This window comes from Cyprinus carpio, chromosome B11 (genome assembly GCF_018340385.1).
Source record: "Cyprinus carpio isolate SPL01 chromosome B11, ASM1834038v1, whole genome shotgun sequence".
In the NCBI taxonomy this organism is placed as follows: domain Eukaryota; kingdom Metazoa; phylum Chordata; class Actinopteri; order Cypriniformes; family Cyprinidae; genus Cyprinus; species Cyprinus carpio.
Genome location: NC_056607.1, coordinates 9,643,422 through 9,665,004, shown reverse-complemented (window position 1 = coordinate 9,665,004; position 21,583 = coordinate 9,643,422). Strand labels below are relative to the sequence as shown.

Here is a 21,583-nt window from a genome sequence, read left to right as displayed (position 1 = left end):
TGTACACAGTTTGAGGTGATCTACAAAGAAGCCAACAGGACAGTGGGCTAAAAAAAACATCAGCGGCGAGAGATACAGATGTAAAAGAGGACAGAACAGTTACAGCTTTTTTTATATATCGCACATATAAGGAATTTACAGTACAGACTCACAAACACTTTCTATTCAGTAAAATGACAGACTGAATCTAGATGATTTTAGTAGTTTATGGCTACAGTGTGGTTTTGTTTAAGTTTAAAAGGAAAATTCAGGGTTCAATACAAGTTAAGATCAAATCAACAGAATAAAAAAATAAAAAAATGTTGGAATCAGTAATTTTTTTTTTTATATATTTCTTGGAAGAAGTCTTTTTTGCTTACCAAGATACATTGTAAAAACAAAAATATAGTAAAAACAGTAATATTGTGAAATATTATTACAATTTTAAACAACTCTTTTCTATTTTAAAATGTAATTTATTCCTGTGATGCAAAGCTAAATTTTCAGCATCATTACTCCAGTCTTCAGTGTCACATGATCTTTCAGAAATCATTCTAATATGCTGATTTGCTTAAGAATTTTTTTTTTTATTATAAGCATTGCTGAAAATGGTTGTTCTGCTTAATATTTTTGTGGAAACTGTGTTTTTTTATGATTCTTGATGATGATATGATAAATAGAAAGTGCGTAAGAACAGCATTTATTTGAAATAGAAATATTTTGTTAGATTATAAATGTGGCCTTGCGGAATAAAAGCAATCCTTTTAAAAGTGTCACTTTTGAACGATACACTGTAAAAGTATTGGAGTACGTTTTACAAGACAATGCCATTTCAGGCTTTAAACTTCTAAATTTAATGTTTAATTTAATGTGCATTTCTTTGTTAAAATTAATTGTGAAATTTACTAGCAATTTCTGAGTGAAAACTGTTTCATCACCAATTTTCAGTGTAGTGTGGCTCCATTTTTCTAAACATATCAATTAGGGATGCACCGAATGTTCGGCAAACGAAATGAATAAGAGAAAAGACCAAATAAATTGTACTGAACAATGACGCGACGTTATCAAATAGCAACCAGCGTTGCTTGAGAGGCCCGCACTCTTTAATGTAGCACACGTCAGCAGTGTGGATGCATTTAAAACTGTCAGAGAAAGACGCAAGAATCATTACAAGCACAGACAGCGAGAGACTGTTTAGTACTGCATCGCATGTTTTTGATGAGAAGAGGAAGGGGTGATTTTTGCTGGTTACTGTATGATTATTGAAATCATGAAATGGCCTTAAACAATTAGTCTAATACATGCACGAATTGCATGCATTCTGACAGCGCTGCACGAACTCCCATCAGATCTGCTTGTTAACCAGAGTTCAAAGTCCAAAGCGCAAGGAAAATCTGCACTGAAACAGTCGTACTCGTCAGATGCTCACACAATTTTTTTTCTTTTTTTTTACAAGTCATGTGACAATGCAATATGTGCAATGTATTCGTAATGAGACTCATTTCAGCCCAGTGTTTAATTTTGTTCGGCTTCGGCCAAGAATTTTCAGTGCATCGCTAATATCAATATTTTATCTGATAATATTACTTGACCACATAATTTGATAACACCAGCTGCAAACTATTTGACAATATATGTAAAATGTAAAATTTACCAAATATAATTTGGGTGCAAAAACTGAAAGAGACAGAAAAAGGTGTCTTTTTTTGGCCACTGGAACTTTGAAGAAATACATATTTTCAAAGTGTAAGAAGTGTCTAAACATAACTAAAGCAATTTCTGTATAGAGATGCAGTTGTGTTACGCAGCACAATCTTTATACAGATTAAAATCACAAACTATTCACAGGCACTGTCAGTGTGAAACAACATTATACCTATGGTCCACTTAATCTTCTTTTGCTTTTGCTTACACACTGCTTATGCATGCGCTATGAAACAGGCCTGAGGCACGGACAAAAGAAGAGCAGCTTTCATTCTTCATCATTTTATCTCTGGGCTTCTGCATCTTTTTTAGGCTGATACAGTAGAAAGTGAAATTAAATTAACACATTTTTACAAAAACCAGCCAGAAGAGGTTGAGGATTCTTCCTCATCTACCAGATCTTCAAAAAATAAAATAACCAGTTGATAAAAAGCAACTAATGCTTGCAAAGGGACACTTGAGGAGTAGGTCTGCAAACATGGTTTTTAAATATAAATACATTTCATCTGAGAATAAAGAGTGCGTAATACAGTCCATGATGAACTCTAATCTAAAATCAGGAAATGCTCCATAGAGGCTGGTATAATGAGACAGTATAGAGCAAGACAGCAGCTCAGGTCTTTTCTGGGTCATATAGCCGCATGAGGAGCATGTGCCTGTGTGTGTGTGTATGTATGTGCGTGCGTGTGTTGGGAGTTGAGGAGAAGGTGAAGAGCTTGAAAGGAGGAAAATTTGTGAAAGTGACATTCCAAAAGATGATGAAATATAAAAGGAAACAGAAAGAGAAGGAAACTTAGAAAATACTTTATCCTTCTAAAAGCCTTCCTTCTATATACATACTGCTGTTCAGACTTTTAGGGCCACCAAGATGTCTTTTTCATAAAACAAATCCAAAAAAATCCATACAAGCTTGCACTAATATTAAACATTATTTCTAACCGCTGTATATAGACTATTAAAGTTCAAAAGTTTTTTTTTACTTTTAAAAAGCAAGAATGTGTTAAATTAATAATAATAAAAAAAGGTTATATTGTTACAAAGAATTCATTTTAAATAGAAATATCTAATCATCAAAGACTGCTGAATAAAATATCACAGTTTCCAGAAAAATATTAAGCAGTAAAACTATTTCAACATTAATAATCATAAGAAATGTTTCTTGAGCAGCAAATCAGCATGATTTCTGAAGGATCATGTGACTCTTAAGACTGGAGAGTAATGATGCTGAAAATTCAGCTTTGCATCAGAGAAATAAATTACATTTTAAAATTTATTTAAAAAGTAAATTTAAAATTTTGAATTATTTGAAATTTAAATAATATTACAATAACTGTGGATTTTTTGAGCCCTTGCGTACATATATAAATTTATATGCATACTGAACATATAAATAAATGCAGAATTTATTTTCATTTATGCATTATTATTGAAATTATCAATATTTTATTTGCTATTATTACTTTACTGATGATTTTACCAGATGCTTTAGCAATATAAATGTAAAACGTACAATTTAAATTAAATTGGAAGGGGCGATCAAGAAATTAAGGAGAAAAAATGAAAAAGATGTGCTGTTTGTAATCAAGGTGATATGCAAAAACTTTGAGTTAACGGAACAGTGGCTAAGCTTTGGTATATAAGCAGATAAAAAATACCCTATGACGACAATGACGAAATCCAGCATGTTCCATCCGTTTCGGACATATGCGTTCTGATGCATCACCAAGCCGTACGCTATGATCTTCAGGAAGGTTTCGATAGTGAAAATGATAAGGAAGGCATATTCGACTGTTTCCTGTGGGAGACAGAAGAGGGAGAGAGAGAAACCAATCAATAAGATGAACAACTGTGGAGAGTGTACAATAAATTCAAAGACACATTACAGCTCACTGCCAAAGCTATACAATCCTCGGTCAAACACATACACACATGAACTTTTTGCAGCCAGTTTTTTTAGTGTAGGTCTTTCCAACCCAGGTGAACACAGTCAGAGGTGACAACAAAATTAATCATTTGAGAGTGAATACAAGTGATTTAAACATTAATTAATTAGATGAAATGCTTGCTTTTTTAAGTTTAAAGGGGTCATGAAATAGATTTATTTTAAATGTCCTTGATATTTAAACATATTTAAGGAAGCTTATAATATAGAAGGTAATTGCAACTTTTTGACTTTTTTCCTCTCAATTCTGTTTATATCAAATTAATATTATGAATTATGAATGAATTATGAATTATTAAATGGCAGACAAAAACTCTGAATTGTGAGATTTTAGAATTTTAAGAATCTTATGATTTTAAGAGAATTTAGAGTTTATTTCTTGTAATTTTATAAAATTTATCAAATCTGAATAGTGAGATAAAAAAACCCCACTATTCTCTGTTTTTCTTATTTTTTTTTTATTTTTTTTTTTGCATGATGGAAACATAAAACAGAATTGCGATATGTGAACTTACAATATAAAAAAGTGAAATATAAACTCTGAGAAAAAAAATCTGAATTGTGAAACAACAAGTTACAATTATCTTCCCATTACTCTATAATAAAATAAACATGATAATAAAAAAGTGTTAGTCACATAAAATTAAGATCTTTTTCTTTTTTTTTCACTTTTTCTGATGCTAAAAACTTCATAAACTAGAATCTCCATAGCACATCCAGAAACATAATATAAATGATCCTATATATCATCACCCTTTTAAGTCCGTGTCTTAGAACTGTAGCATAAACAGATCAATGGCAGCTAAAATTGTCATTGAATAAATGTTATTAGGGAAAATACCATTCCATGTGATTTGCCTTTTAGTTACTCCGCAACACCTCAACAACAGTGCTACAATACGTTAATAAAACTGAAAGCGTAGTCTTTTTGAAGCATTAAAGCATGCGGCTCAGTCGTGGCAGTGGCTAGTGGGTTGTTTTCTGTGCATTGATGGTGTTAGACACAGTCATTTAACTTGTCAAATAGCATCTCTTTATACAAACACACACACACAGACTCAAGCTTTCTCCTTTATGTGTGTGTGACAGCTGTGCAAAGGTTGCACAATGAAAGAGGTTAGTTGGCGTGTGTGCGTTTAAGTGTAAGGACATTTGGGAAGCTTTTATACGCTGTGGGCTTCGTTTTGCCAACATTTTACAGACGACTGAATGGAGCACTTAGCCCTGTGTAACAGAGAAAAAGCCTTTTGTTACTGCGGGAAAAGAGTAACCCAGGCTCACTGAACCTGCTACTACAGACAGAGACAGAGAGAGTTATATGAGTGACAGCAGCGAAGAAAAAAAGCCGCAGCACTGAATATGAGATATTTACAAGATGTCAAAGAGGCAATCAAAAACAGATGACACAGAAAAACACATGACGGAAACAAACAAATGCACTTGCCAAAATTCTAACTTTGTAGTACAGTATAGCATTTATCTATCCACCTAAAAATTTAATCAGGATAACAATAACGATACAGATTTAAATAGTAAATCAAATAAATTATGGTTGGAATAAACAAATAAAATAAAATACCATATTTAAAGTGGGATATAAAAATATAATAGGATAATGTTTAATATATAATGGTACATAGAAGATATAAGATAAATGGAATTGCTGTTGAGCCCACAAACTACTTTGATTGGCAGCTGTTTGAAGCACCTGTTCTCTATCAGACGCTCCTTTTTTAAACAGGCTTCCGCTTGAGCCAGAGCAGGGCTTCGGTTTTGGACATTTGGTTTTGTGGCTTGTTTTGGTTTACTTTTGCCCTCGCACTTCAACACTACAATACACTACATCTCCCTGCATCCATGCATCTTACATTACACACTGACATTACTAATGTTTTCCAATACATAGTTGTTTTCTTTATTGTTTTTGTTCACTTTCTTCATGTGACTCTTATTTGATAAAATTATATTTTGAGTCAACAATTTTGGTTTTACGTGTGTCCTCTGTTTGTTGCTTCCCTTGAGCCATGGGTTGTAACAAATTGGGGGCTTGTCCTCATTTGTTTAATTTACTGCGTTTATTTTGTTCGATTTTGAATACTGTTTGATCATTTTGAGACACACATGAGTTAGTTTGTGCCGCAGGTGGTAAGTAACCATGTTGTGCAATGTTGTTTGAACTTGAGGTTCCCAGATAGGCATAGAGGCATGTTTCTTTTGAGATGTTTGTGTCGAGTTTGTTATTTTTCTGTAGTGTTGCGGTCAACGTGGGTAGTAGTATTTGTTTCGGGAGCACATCCATGGTGTTGAAGGCTGTTTTTACCAGTTGCGTTTTTCACCCAGCGGGCTACAGTGCGTAAGTACCCCCCACAAGTAATCGAATGAAGACTAGAGTTGAGGTAGGTAGTTGTTTAAAATATTGGTAGAGGGAAAACTCGTTATTTAATTGCACTTTATTTAATAATAATCAAAGATAAAAGAATAAAAAGCAACATTGTACTATGTATTGGAAAACAGTAATGTAAGATGCATGAATGCAGGGAGATGTAGTGTATTGCGGTGTTGAAGTGCAAGGGCAAAGTAAACCAAAACAAGCCACAAAACCAAATGTCCAAAACCGAAGCGATGCTTTGGCTCAAGCAGAAGCCTCTTATAAAAGGAGCATCTGCTAGAGAACAGGTGTTTCAAGTGTAAATATATATGTTTACTTTAAACAAGGTTTACGATTCAACTTTTTTATATAAAATGTTCAAAATGCATCATATAAATGAACATTTGGAGGGAAATGTGGTGACATCATGAAAATGTTGCAATGGTGCTAAAAATTTACTTTGTTTCCGTTATGCAAAAAAAAAAAAAATTTCTTCTGACTTTAAGGCAAACCATGGCCTGAAAGCATTTTTCTGTGAGATTCAGTGAAAGAGCAAGGACACACTGATTCAATTTCATATTTTAAATATGGCTACTTTAAATGATGAGCTTTGCTAACAAAACAGACTTTAACCTATCATATTGTGCAAATAAACAACACTGAAACAATTTACATATCAAATAAACAAACAGGAGCAGAAGAGCTTCATTAAGCGATATGCGGTTGAGGGCAATGTGATACAGCATTCCCAGTCCATTACCCCTCTACTTTATTCATCCATCAGCAGAGTGTGAGAACACAGAGAAAGAGAGAGAGGAAAACACAGGCCTTTGGGGCAATCCATAAATATCTCTGACTCATCTCTGCTTATTTATGCTCTAAAGACTAACTGTACATACTCTCTCTCTCTCACACACACATACACACACACACACACACAAAACATCATTAGCTAGTTTACTAAAACAAAAACATCTCACAAACACATGCCCTAGTGTTACACACATACAAATTTCACCTTCAACATCAAAAGCTCAACATCCCTTTTATGTTAATGACATCTGTTTTAATTGTTTGGTTAGTGTTGTGGTATATTTTTTTTGTCTGGATATTTGTTAAGAGCAAAATAAAATCTAAAATCTTTTTTTCATTCAAAACAGCCATATAGTGATTTGGTTTCAAGTTAAAATGATGGATTTGTTTTGCGCAGCTTTTCGCTTCACGAGACGTTAATTGATGGACTGGAGTTGTGTGAATTACTTGTGGATTATTGTCATATTTTTATCATCTGTTTGGACTCTTATTCTAACGGCACCCATTCACTGCAGAAGATCCATTGGTGAGCAAGAGATGTAGTGCTACATTTCTTCGCTAAAACTATTCATAGAAATAAACGTATCTACCTCTTAGATGGCCTTAGAGTGAGTACATTGTTGTTGTTTTTTTAGATAAACTAGTCCTTTAACACAAAAATAAACTTAACCTCCTTACAAATATGACTTAGTTTCTTCCATGAAACACAAAATAAGAAGTTTTGATATGTTTCTGAGATGTCCATGCTGCTCTTTTCCACATAATGAAAGTACATAGATGGTAATCAGGGGTTGTCAACCTCTAAAAAGAAAACACAGAATCACTATAAAAGTTGTCCATATGACTTATATGGACAAGAGCAGCATGAACTTTGAGCAAAATATCTTATTTTGTATTCTGCAGAAGAAAGAAACTATAAAAGGGGGTTTGGTGCCTTGCTCATGGGCACCTCAGTGGTATTGCCGGCCCAAGACTCAAACCCACAACCTTAGGGTTAAGAGTCAAACTCTCTAACCATTAGGCCACGACTTCCCCACTAATATAAATTATTGTAATTAATAAATTAACAATAAACTGATTCACAAAAAAATGTGAGCAGAGAAATCCATTAAATAAATGCTAAATGCTGATCCATCAAGAAGGTTAATCTGCTTCTGATTTGTTCTTTTAAGTGTTTTGATAATTGGTAAATACAGCATGCCATTTAGCATAACACTGGTTTGAAATGAAGCATATAAAAACATGCACACACACACACACACACACACACACACACACACACAAGCAGGCAAATGTGTGCATGTGGCGAATAGCTGCCATGACATGAGTCAGAGTGACATCATGTCGTTTATTATCCCAGAAACATCACATTGTCCTCTGTTCAAAGCAACAGAATATATACGGCACATACCAGCACATGCACTACATTCATCTGGCAACAAACTGTCAATAGATCGACTATGAGTTGTATCAGTCATTTGAAAAAATATTTCATACAGCTTACAAGATTAAAGGCATAAACAATTGTTTTTATATTTTACAAATGTGGTTGCTAAGCTCAGTGTTTTCTAGCACACTGCTACAGTATATATATATATGTGTGTGTGTGTGTGTGTGTGTGTGTGTGTGTGTGTGTGTGTGTGTGTGTGTGTGTGTGTGTGTGTGTGATATTATAGTCCAAAAAATGCATCACAAAACACACCTCACGTCAACAAGCCACATGATTTGAGAAATCATCCTTAGCACAAATGTGAGTGTGTTACAAGTGAAAAGTTAATATTAATATTTAGGGTTAACGATTTGATCAGAAACTCCAAAAGCAAGTTATGAGCAATACCAAGTTTACCAAAATTAGTTTCAATTAGGGTTTTGAATGGATTACACATTTTAATGCTTCATACTAACTACCTGTTATGTCTTTAATTAATTATTCAAAATAATTGCATATAACAATATAGGGGCGGGCGATATACAGGTAGGAATTTGTCATTGTGGTTACATGCTCTCGTGACGTTGCTGTGCTACGTGGTCATGAAAACACATCGTTTGCACACATTTTTAAGCATTGCAGTTTAAAAACAAGTGATTTTAAGCTGTTGAAACACAATCAGCAGCAAAAAAGAACTCACTTGTATGTGTCAAAATGGCTGTCTTTGCAAGTGAAAGCAAAAAAAAAAAAAAAAACAGATGTGCAACAGTATATTGGATCCAGGCAGCTCTTAAAGTGACAGCAGTCTAATATTCCTGCTGTCTGTCATTCTTGTTAATCAAACAACAAAAGAGAGAAAATCTCTAATAAGTTAATTAAAAACTTTAATAAGAGGAAATATATATCTAATTTACACAGTGAAGAATATGCAGTGTTTTTATTCATTTAATTACTTTACCCAATGTATGTACCATTTCTTATTTATGTGTTCTAATGTATAAGTTGGTTTCTTGTCTACAGTGAGCCTTTTTTTGGGGGGGCTAGTATTATGGTTTTTTTTGATATTGGACTGGTGACAAGAATTATGACATTTCTATGGCTTCAAAAATTTTGATATCATAAATACCTTATTCAAAGCAAAAATAACTATATTGTGAAATATTGTTACAATGAAATAAAATTACTCATAAGGTCATATAAGATTTTGGTCATATCACCCACCCATAACAATTTTAGAGAGAAGTCTCCAAATGAAGACAAATCAAAGACAATAGTGGCAAATGAAGACAAAAAAAAATATTTGAAGTCAACATAATGATTGCTTTGTCTCCATAGCACTGAACAGACGCTTATTAATGACCTACAGTCCACAGCAATCCATTTTATATATTTTGTTTGAAGCAGATAAATTTGTATTAAGGAACCTTCACTAAAATAAAAACCAATTGTAGCGTATGAGCAGTTCATTCATTCATTGGTTCTGAATTAATGAATCATGGCTCGTTGAATCTAAAACAATGCACATTCCTTGGCTAAAACCCAAAGCTTTTAGCCCCTGAACTCATGCAGGTAAATCAAACTCTCTGCAAGCTGAATGGCCGGCCTGGTGCCAGCATGGCTGGGTTTAAATTCCTGACCCGATCGTAAAACTTTATTACCCCAACATGGGAGAAACAGAATAAAGCCCAGCTCGCTAGGAATTCTTGTAAGGAAAAAGGAAAGTAAATATATTCTAAATGTATTGACTGTATTTCCTTTTTGTGCTTAGATGTCTTCCATATCAAATTGGAGTATCTACAATTTTATTGTGTTAATCAAACTTTAAATGTGTGTAATTCTGCATATGAATGTAACTTTATGTTTCTCCTACCTTTTCCTGTCATTTTTGGTATCTGTTTAACCATCTTGCTTTGACCGAACCACTCATACATAGGAAATTACAGTAAAATGTATTATTCTGGAATTACCATCTTGCTGGAATATAATTGCTGAATTCTGACAACACCATAACTCACTCGAGTGGGTGTCTCCCCAGAGACAAAGGAACTTTTTCCCGCTTCAGATCGTGGACGTTCATTGGTTGTTCGCGCAAACAGAGGCGTGAACCCAGTCGCTCCATAAGAGACTGACACAGAACTTTCTCGTTGCACTTTTGTTTCGGCACTTCGTCGAGAGAACGTCTGTCGCGATGGCTCCTTAGGGAGCTTTCATCTCCGTTTTTCTTTGCTTTTCTTTACTAAGTTTTATTCTTATATCGCCTCTCCCTACACGAGGGAGACGAACTCTGAATTATTTCTTTTGTAACTCTACGTTCGTTGAACCTTTGAAACTTCGCGCGAGTCTGCTCGCCCCGGAAGACCCGAGAGAACACGCCCAGCTCCAAAAGCACGACGCACGCAGCTCTTAGCAGGCACAAAGATACCCACATGCAAGTATTATTTCCTATAGAGATTTAAACGCTGCTTAAGGTTGTCTATTCCCTTTTCAAGGTGATCTGATTCCTTGATACTGCGCGATCATTCTGCATGATTCTGCCTATCTCTCTCTCACCTTCTCTCGCTCACCTTTTCACTCACTCTCTCTCTCTCTCTCTCATTTTGTTATTCGTTTTGTATTGTATTTGTTTTTACTGTTTGTATTTTTATACGCATATTTACTCTGTGTGAATCGTAGTTTGATGTATTATTAGTTCAATTATTAAAAGCCAATATATTCATGATTGCTTCTGTCTAAAATGCTCACATTACGAAGTCAATGAAATGTTTGATCTTAGCTACAAAGCTTATTTGTTACTTTCCAGTAACCTAAATTTTATAAAGGACGGGAGAATGGTTTCATGGCCAGAAACTATCTTTCCTGGAATTATAAGAAGTGATAACTTTATTGAAGTTGATAAGTTAATCTTACGGCCGTTTGCTGGACAAAACCACTGTTCGATTTGCATTAATTCCCAGTAAAAGATATCACGTTAATTGATATGAAGAATGGAATATTGACATATTAATGAGTAAATTACAGTGCCTTGTAATGAGTTATTGATATATACAATTGACCTATTTTTCATCTTCAATAATTTTAATGTAACTGTTACGCGAGATATATATATTAATCATATTCCTGATTAATTATTAAAATTCCCTATATATCATTTGAGCTAACGTTAACGTACTGCCCAGTGCGGCTACATAATCAAATACAAGGTGAAACCAATGCAATATTAATAATTGATAATATTTTAGTCAAGGTATGCATTTTCCTGTGAGCTTTTTGTTTTTCTATTCATTTTTTACTGAATATTAAATAAATCCAATATTCCACCATAAGCTGTAGTTTGCCTTTTTTGCCAAATAATTTAGACAGTTAAAAAGCAAATGGGTGTTTTTCTCTCCCCAATATAACATGTTCCTCATAATATGAAGGTCAAATTAAATTCAAATATAAAAAGGGACATTAAAACCAAATATTGTGCACTTTTGGTCACCAGTATTGTGTGTGCAATTGAAAAAAGATATCTATTATTCAATAATTTATTTATTATAATAAATCGAATGAATCATTCTAAATAAATGTGTTGAGACCACTGAGAGCCCTAGTTTTAATACATAAATTTACATACAAGGTCTTGATGTCATTTGACTAGTGATGTTATGGTTTCAAAGTAGTAAGCATTGTGACAAAGCTGAAACTTGGTCTTTCTGAGAGACAGGGAAAATGCATCTCTCTACCTCCTCTACTTCCATCTTTATCCCTCTCTCTCGTCTCTATAGATCAGTCAGTCTACACCAGAAAAGCTGGAGGGAACGGAGACCACTTCATAAAGTCGCCCCTCTACCTCCTACGGTGTGTGTTTGTGTGTGTGGGCTTGTTGAACAAGAGTGACAAACAACCACGTACCAGCACAGGAAGAACTTTTCTCCAGAAAAAAACAGAGGAACACAAATAGAAAAGATCCTGATAACAAACACGCTATAGAAATATGACAGTATTTCCAATGACCTTGCAGTGATAAACTCTGAATGCATGAAGACAGGCAGATGAATGCAGCATCTATTCCCCCTCCTCTCTCTCTCTCAGCCGTACAATCCTGAACCTCGAACTCATGCTCAGTAACCCAGCAACAAACCGCATCCTTTCACATGATGCAGCACCGCTCAGAATCTGGCGGTCTTCGACGCGCTGTTCCACCCCTGACCACTAAGAGGCAGTGTGAGGGGGCGGCAGCAAAGAGCACAGGCACATGCAAAAAATGACTGAATACTAATGAGGAGATAAATCTCCTGCACCAAAGATCTCCCTCAAAACACAAAACATCATCATCTGCCATAATACTGCAATTCAACACTGCATCACATATTCCATTAAGAAACTCATTTATCACACGATGACCTCTAGAGCAAAGCAATTTCTCCTGAAAATGTGGCCTCTGATTGAAAAGAGGGGACTATCAAAGCAGAAACGTTTGAGATAGAGTGTTAAAGCCATACAAAATCTCACACAAAAAAAACACAACTAAGCAGCTCTTTGAAAATGATTTCAAATGTAAACTCTTTCAAACACACAACACAAAAAAACACCTCTTTTTCATACAATGAAAGTGGAAAGAACCAGGAATGTTTTAATTTTAATAGTAAATCTTATGTGCAGCACTTATTGTCAAAAAAAAATATTGTCAAATTGTAATTGGGTTGTTTTTGTAAAAGCTTTATTAAACTGTTAATATTTTATTCCATCATTTGGTAACCATTGATTATCATAACATTTTTGAAAACACAAATCTAATGTATCTACATAATGTATCTATTAGTGCTGTTAAACGATTGACTGCGATTAATCATATCCAAAATAAAAGTTTTGTTTACGTAATATGTGTGTGTGTTGTGTATATTTATTATGTATATATAAATACACACACATGCATGTATATATTTAAGAAAAATATGTTAAATTGATATATTACATACATATATATATATATATATATATATATATATATATATATATATATATAATATAAATTAAACAAATATAAATATATACATGTAAATACATGTAAATATTTTCAAAATATATTCTGTATGTGTGTGTATTTATACATACATAATAAATATACACAGTACACACATATATTACATTAACAAAAACATTTATTTTGGATGCTATTAATCACGATTAATCGTCTGACAGCACTAGATCTATGTATCTAATGTATCTATAAAATCTATATAATGCTCAACAGAGACTTACAGTTAAAACTAAAACATGAAAGAAAAACTTTTATTTCACTTCACCGATTGTAACAAAAAAAGAAGAAAAAGAAGAAAAAAAAGAAAAAGTATTAAATAATATTTTATTATAAATTAGCCTACAGTAAATTACAAATTCACAGCTTGATGCAAAGTACAACTGCCAGTAAGATAACAGAAAAATGAAACCATTTAACCAAACATTGACAAATGCTTCCCACCATCTCTTAATAAGTAACAGGATGCTCTATTCATGCAGGAAATATCTTAAGCAGACAAAACAAAATAAAGTTGTATTGTATCCAAACATCAGCACTGAAGTCAGAACATCTAGCGAGGTCTTTGTAATGAAAACAGCTGCTAGTTAGTCATTTGTAGATGTTTCATTAGGGGCCAAGCACCGAAGGTTGGTGTGATTTACTTTTTCTTCTTCTTCTTCCGCCGCAACTCCATGGCAGCCCATAGAACCGCTTGTGGGAAAGTTGTGAAATTTGGCACACTGATAGAGGACAGTGAGGAAAGTCACCATAGCAAATTTGGAGTCTCTAACTCAGACTCTCTAGCGCCACCACTTGTCCAAATTTGCACTCATGTTTATGCTAATAACTTTTGAACTGTGAGAATCCTCTGAATCCTTGGCTCCTGCCAAGTTTAATGAACTCCAATCTCCAAATCACAAGGTTGAGTTTTTTCGCTATTTTTAATTTTTCATAAAACCTACTTTTTCGAACATGTCCTAGGCCGTTGCACCGATTGTCATGAAAATTTAACCAGATTATCTTCAGACTATGCTGGGAAAAGTTATGGAATTCAAGTTGATTCATCCAACCGTTCTTGAATAACACACAAAAGAATTCTACGAAAAGCATGCAAAAATGCATGTGAGGCTATATCTCCACAAAGGTTAGGCATATTGAGACCAAGCTTGGTGTTTGTTATAGCAAGCATGACTTGAGACTACATGCAGTGTTTCGGCACTGTGCTACCTAGAGGTCAAGTGATATTAAAAATGCATATTTTTGCTTCTCACTTCTGAATGGTTGGGCCAAAAATGACAAAACTGGTCTCTTTAGATTCGATGCATCATGCAAGTCGAATTTCCCATGTCAGCCATTTTGGGCGTCGGCCATTTTGAATTTTGTTCCAAAACTCGGTAAGCATCTTTAACACCATACCCTGATGGTACTCAAAAAGTTTGGGTTCAGTGCCACCTTGTGGTCAAAAGTTATTATGAAATTTATAAAAATGCTAATAACTTTTGCTTACATTAGACTATTGTAATGTGACTGATGTTGATAGATTCCTTGGATCATGCCAAGAACATCGATACCAATTTTTACCATAATTTACTGAACTTCCTGTTGAAAACCTACTTTTTTAAATTTCTCATCAACCGTTGGTTAAATTTTCATCAAAATCAGGTGAAAGTCAGATGATCTTCAGACTGTGATGACAAAAAGTTATGGATTTCATGTCAATAAACGTGTTTTGTATAGCGCCGCTACAAATTTTAGGCATAGTGCCAAACTGCATCTGAGGCTGTATCTTTGCAAATATTTGACATACTGACACCAAACTTTGTATGTTCCATTGTCACCTCACACTGACCATGCTACATTAATTTGGTAATAGCGCCACCTATTGGTCAAAAGTGGTAAGCCAAGAAATCATATTACTAGTGGTTGTATTTATGATTTTTCAGCCATTTTGACTAAAATAATCTTAAAATGGTTTTAATTACTCATTCCTGCAGTTTGTCTGAGGCTTGCTTCTGTAGTGCTTGGCCAACTAATTGCTGCTTGCAGCTATATTTTCTATTTACATTTCATGGATAGTCTTCTTGGAACAATATGTCTTGTTTAAGATGCAAGAAATCTTTATAATAATCCAGAATCCTTTTTTTCTAAAACACTAGTCCAGTTATTTACAACCACAAATACAGCCTGTTTCAGGGACTACCAAAAATAAACTACATTCTATATTATGGCTTTATCTGCATCTATTATGCCTGTGTGTCCCTGCGAGTGCCTCTGCACATTAGTAAGTGTGATTCTGAAATATGACTTGACTCCATGCCCATCAGCAAGATTGCTGATTTATGCCTGAACACGAGATCACCTGAGGAATACTCAGCCAGGACGGAGTGCTCATGCCAGAGACTCACTCACACACACACTCACATGCACACACACAGCAGACCACCAGCTTCTGCACATCCACATGAACACCTGAAGCCACTGAGCTGATCTGTGCATCACGGCATGCGTCTGCGGTGCATTAAAGCTTGTGTTATGGCCACTGGAGCTGAGCGCGGCCACTCAGTCAATGATGGTGTTAATACCAGCCAGCGGCCGCACCACAGCCCAAAACTCATGCTTATCACATCGGTCACATCACATTGCGTGGCACGACAAAATACAATAGAATTCTATTGTATTTTGTCGTGCTGCTCACATCCGGTGTAGAATAAAACCCATTATAATCAGTGATGTTGTCTACACTGGATGCAGTAAACTGATGCCTTGTTCTATTTATGACGTGCTGACACAAAGTTCAAATGATCTTCAATGGTCGCTTTGTCGCGTCCTGTTGCAGTGCAGACACAGTGTCAGCATAGTTTGTGAGTACAGTCAGTAATGTAGCAGACTGAAAAGTTAGTATCTTTCTGCAGTCCAATAGACGGCAGTGCGGTGGTGGCTTGAGTCTACTGAAAGTTGACTTAACGCTACATTGTCACAAGACGGAGCTTTTACTCTCACAATGAGCTTATATTCGTTTGCTACATTAGTAGGGCCCAATGATGCGAAAACATGGATGGATATGAGGAATCCAGTCATAAAAACGATATTTACTGTATAACGCGGAATTTAATGGAATTTGTGTTATTTTTGATCAATAAACAAAAAACAGGTCAGTACATATAGACTGTGTCCGTGAATATTAAAATGCAAAAAGATGATTTAAATACGAATGTTCTGCATGTCCACTGGATTACCAGAAAAATACACAACACAGAGTTTGTAAAAAAAAAAGAAAAAAAAAAAAAAAAAAAAAAAAGAAATATGAATTATTATTATTTATTCATTTTAGATGTTTACATTTGGAAAAGCTGTGATTCCTGCATAAACCTGCCCCTGTTGGTTTGGCAGTAGCTTGCTTGCCCTACACAGTAACCCTTGTTTAATTTCTTTATTCGAGGTATATATATTGTTCTATTTGTGTTAAGTTATGTATAATAAGTAAAGTGAAGTTTACCGTTAAGTGCACTGATGTCACATCATTATACGCGTTTGATCATCACATTTGAGTTATCATTGCAAAAAATGTGTTTATGTATATATATATATATATATTCTGTTTATGTAGGCTATATACTGTATTCTATATACAGTACCAGTCAAAAGTTTGGACACACAAATGGTAAGTGTATATAGCCTACACATAAAGAATATCGGCCGATATATCGGTATCCTTTTACTCCCTAATATCGGTATCGGCATAGGCCCCCAAAAAACCCATATCGGTCGGGCTCTATAAAAAAATCTAATATTTCAGAAAAATTTGATGATCTACTCAATTGACAGTAGATAACATCAAATCCCAGGTAATAGTTTTTTCTCACTTAAATTACTTGCTCAGAAATGTTTAAGATTATGAATGCTACTGGCATTTCATGATGTCTCTACATTTACATTTATTCATTTAACTGATGCTTTTATCTAAAACAGCTCAATGGTAAATGTGCAATATGTAGCTTCAGAAATGAAATGGCTGCAGCTATAACTGACAATATTAAAGATACAATTTGAAATGTTAGTAAATGGGTTGAGAGCACGTAAACTAGATCAAGCTCCATGACTCTCTCTCTCTCCTCTCACACACTCCATAAAAAACAAACACACTAATCAAAACAAAAATAAAACACACAAACAATATCACACAAAAACAAACACTACCAACAAAAATAAAACATTCAAACAAACACGAACGGACAGTGGCTTTCCAAAGCCGTCAAACCCACACACGCTAAGACAAAGAGCACTGGGAAGTCAGCGCATCTGGTGAAAATAAGCAGTTAGCTAAGTGATTAAACATACACTTCAGCCTTCATCACCGCTGGGGTCCAGAGACACAGCCAGACACACAAACACACGTCTCATTTCCCTCAGAGAAATCTGTGGCTTCTCCTCCTAAACACTCCTACTAAACACATCTATCCTTAACATCAGTATTTTCCTCTATCCTTCTTATGGTGCAGTTTTGTGCTTGGGACTGATTCCATCTCAAATTTTGCTCTATTTTAAGCTCGTCTTATCTCACTGTGACTCTAATATAGGTTAAACCTGACAAATGTGTTGAAACGATGGTGTAAAGCTTACATAGGCCAGAATGTGCTGTGTTTGCTTCAATTTGTCCTTTCCCGTATAGGGATAAACTTGTTCTAAAATAATGTTAAAACCTGAAAAATCTACATTGTGTCCAAACTTATGGAAACAAGTTTTATAAAGGCACTGATTTGTTATCAAAAAATACCAAATATCAAAAAGTAATGCTTTTTGAATATTCAGGATAAAAAAAAATAAAAAATTAATGGGATTGGTACAAAACCTCTTTGTTTGGAATAAAAATTGTGTGGAATAAAAAACTTCTGCTTTTAGTTTTATATTAACAATATCTGATATATTACATGAAATTATATTATAAGCCAGTTTATCCATTCCAATTATTCAGTTGCAAAACTTATTTAAATGAATTGAGTTTAACTATTTGACATAACTGGGGCACAGACAGAGTGTTGGTTAGAAAAGTTAGATGTTTAGGGAAAAAAAGGTATATCAATAAAATATGTAACAACATAAAATCCAATACAGTTGAAATAAAATAAAATAAAATAAAATTCCTGACAATAGTATCATGATCTTTATTCTATGAAAATAAAATAAAATTCCCGAACAATAGTATCATGATCTTTATTCTATGAAATACGTTGGAATACTTAAAGTGAAAAAAAGTGAAAAAGTGACGTGACCTACAGCCAAGTATGGTGACCCATACTCGGAATTCGTGCTCTGCTTTTAACCCATCCAAAGTGCACACACACAGCAGTGAACACACACACACCGTGAACACACACCCGGAGCAGTGGGCAGCCATTTATGCTGCGGCGCCCGGGGAGCAGTTGGGGTTCGGTGCCTTGCTCAAGGGCACCTCAGTTGTGGTATTGAAGGTGGAGAGAGCGCTGTACATTCACTCCCCCCAGCTACAATTCCTGCCGGCCCGAGACTCGAACTCACAACCCTTGGATTGCAAGTCCGACTCTCTAACCATTAGGCCACGACTTCCCCCTTTAAAATATGTACATTATGAAAAAAAACCCTTATTATTACATAAATTATGAAAATGGATATTATTAAACGATTTTAAGTTAAAATGTTCCAATTTTTTTATAGTCATATAAATTTACGTGCTGTTAAAAGTCACAACATCCCATTTTTACCCACCTGGCTTTTTTGCAGTTCACTAAAACGGCCTGTGGTGTGACAAATACATTTATAAATGTCTACATGTAGTCAATATGAGATAACAAAAGCAGCATGCATAATTATAAATGAATTAGAAAAGTACATTTTAAAACAGTCACACTGCAGGACAATGCTGTCACAGCTTGAAATGTTATGTCACTCATCCATTACAATCACTGTACCATGTTAGTGTTATTTTACATGTAGTAATTCCCAAAATATGACTGCAAGAGGTAACGTGCTGGTGTAGTAATAATAATTACAGAAGTGAATGTAAGGTTTCCATTGTGATATACAACATGACACGTGTGTGTGTGTGTGTGTGTATGGGAAAGGTTGGAGAATGTGAATATTATTGGCCATGAAAAGGGCATGCTTGTACACAGCAGGAGCTGCCTGGAGCCTTCAATATTCTGCAAGAAACAGTCAGGAATAACCTTATACCAGACTCTGAGTCAGTGCTTGTGTCTGATGAAGAAATGTGAGTGTCTAAAGAGTCTTTGTGTCACCTTGTGCACCTTAAAGGTACCAAAATATTATTCAATAAACACAAACCCCAAAATAAACATTTCTGAGCGGCATATTGTATGTAAAGAAGGGTAACCATAAACCACAAGTATTGTAGAGAATACTTGACTAGGGAATGTTTGACTCAGGCAGGTACGTCATTAGTGGACCAAGAGCTTGGGGCTTTAGCATGTGTTGACTGCTTTTCATATACTCGACTGAAGATGTTCCTTTTCTGGCAAACTGACGCATGATCTATTTATAGCAGAAGTCTTATAGTTAGTTATACATAAGTTTTAATATGCAGTAATGAAGGCTACTTGCATTCCAGTATATGACATTTTTAATACAGTATGTACACATAAGTCTCTTGAAGCATCTGCTAAATAACCAATAATGAAACTAAATGTCTTAAAAGAATCTTCTGGGTTCAGTACATCAAGCCATGATGCTGTCAGGAAAATTATGCAGTATAAAAATAGATTTTTATTTTGAGATTTGCTAAATATTACATTTAAAGGATAAAACATTTCCCTAAAAATAAAAAGTAGCTGTAATTTATTCACCCTCAGGCCATCCAAGATTGTTCATCTGAACAGATTAGGAGAAACCACCAACGGATCCTCTGCAGTGAATGGGTGCTGTCAGAATAATAAAAACATCACAATAATCCACATGACTCCAGTCCATCAATTAACATCTTGTGAAAAGATAAGTTGTGTTTGTAAGAAACAAATCCCTCATTAAGGCACAAGGCATTACTGTTGTTTCTGGCAAAAAATATGAGTCCATAATCCATAATATCTTCCAGGAGTGAAAAAAGTCCATCCTCTGTTGTCCTCTCACATCACAATTCATATTTGTTTAGAACTCTTTTGGACTGTTTTCCACTCGCAAACAATGCTTGATCTGTGTATATTTCTCTCCTGATTCAGATGAGACTACTTTTTCAATGGAGAAAGCAATATTATTAGCTTTTTAAAGTTAAAAGTTTTTTTCTTACAGACATTAACTGATGGACTGGAGCGGTGTGGATTTCTTGTGGATTACTGTGATACATTTATCAGCTGTTTGGACTCTCATTCTGATGGCACCCATTCACTGCAGAGGATCTATTGGTGAGCAAGTGATGTAGTGCTACATTGTTCCAAATCTGTTTATATATATATATACACACATACAGACAAACCACGTCTCGCGATCATGCAGGTCTCTACTCGGAAGGTGCCTGTTATGTTATGATCGAGGCTCTGGACTCTGAGCATAACTTGTTTTTCTATAACAAACTATAAAATATTTTCTATAAAAAAGTTAATGCCCTTCCAGTGGCAAATAGCTTTGGTTCTATATTTATTTTGATTACATTAATTTTATAAACTGAGGTTTTCAATAAATATTTTAACTGCTACTATGTAAAAGGAATACTGCTGTATAAAAGCACCTTATTTGTTTAAAGTGTTTGCAAACCAAATGTTATTGTACTTTTGTTCACATAGCAGTACTTTTAAATGAAAAAAGTGCACAATACACTACTTTTGAATTAATTATTGAATTTTGTGCATAACAATATGATTAATCACAGAAAATCATGCGATTAATCGGGATTAAAAATTGTAAATGCTGCAATTAAAAAATTGTTTGTTTCTTCAATTGTTTAATTCTCAATTTTTTGATTACATTCAGTGAATATAGTTTTAATACAAATGCTATTGATATTTCTAAAAAATGACTACTAAACATCAGTTTATAAATGGTGAATTAACAAAAATAAATTAAGAATCACAGGCCTTTATTTTAAACCTATTCTTTTTTTTTCTTTTTTCTTTTTTGTATAGGGTCCTATTTTTAAAAAACAATAATAGGGCCCTATAAAAATATTATTATAATAATTTTTTTTTTTTTTTTTTTTTTTTTTTACTATTATTATTTTCCTGGTAATCAAATGAAGGCATAAAACATTAATTTAAGTTATCCTAATCAAATGAAAATTAAACCTTTTTATTTTTTGGCAAACAAAGAGCTGCACAACAAAGGTTTACTGTTTAAAGGTTTACTATCAAAATTAAAAATATTTTT

At 34.3% G+C, this 21,583-nt stretch overlaps 1 protein-coding gene across 1 annotated transcript in view; it reads right to left on the bottom strand.

Moving 5' to 3' along the window:
- cacna1da (calcium channel, voltage-dependent, L type, alpha 1D subunit, a) overlaps nucleotides 1-21,583 on the bottom strand; it is a 100,920-nt gene that overhangs the window by 61,455 nt on the left and 17,882 nt on the right. Inside the window, 1 exon segment of the mRNA XM_042733812.1 lies at nucleotides 3,339-3,478. Within this exon segment, the coding sequence (XP_042589746.1) occupies nucleotides 3,339-3,478 (140 nt within the window).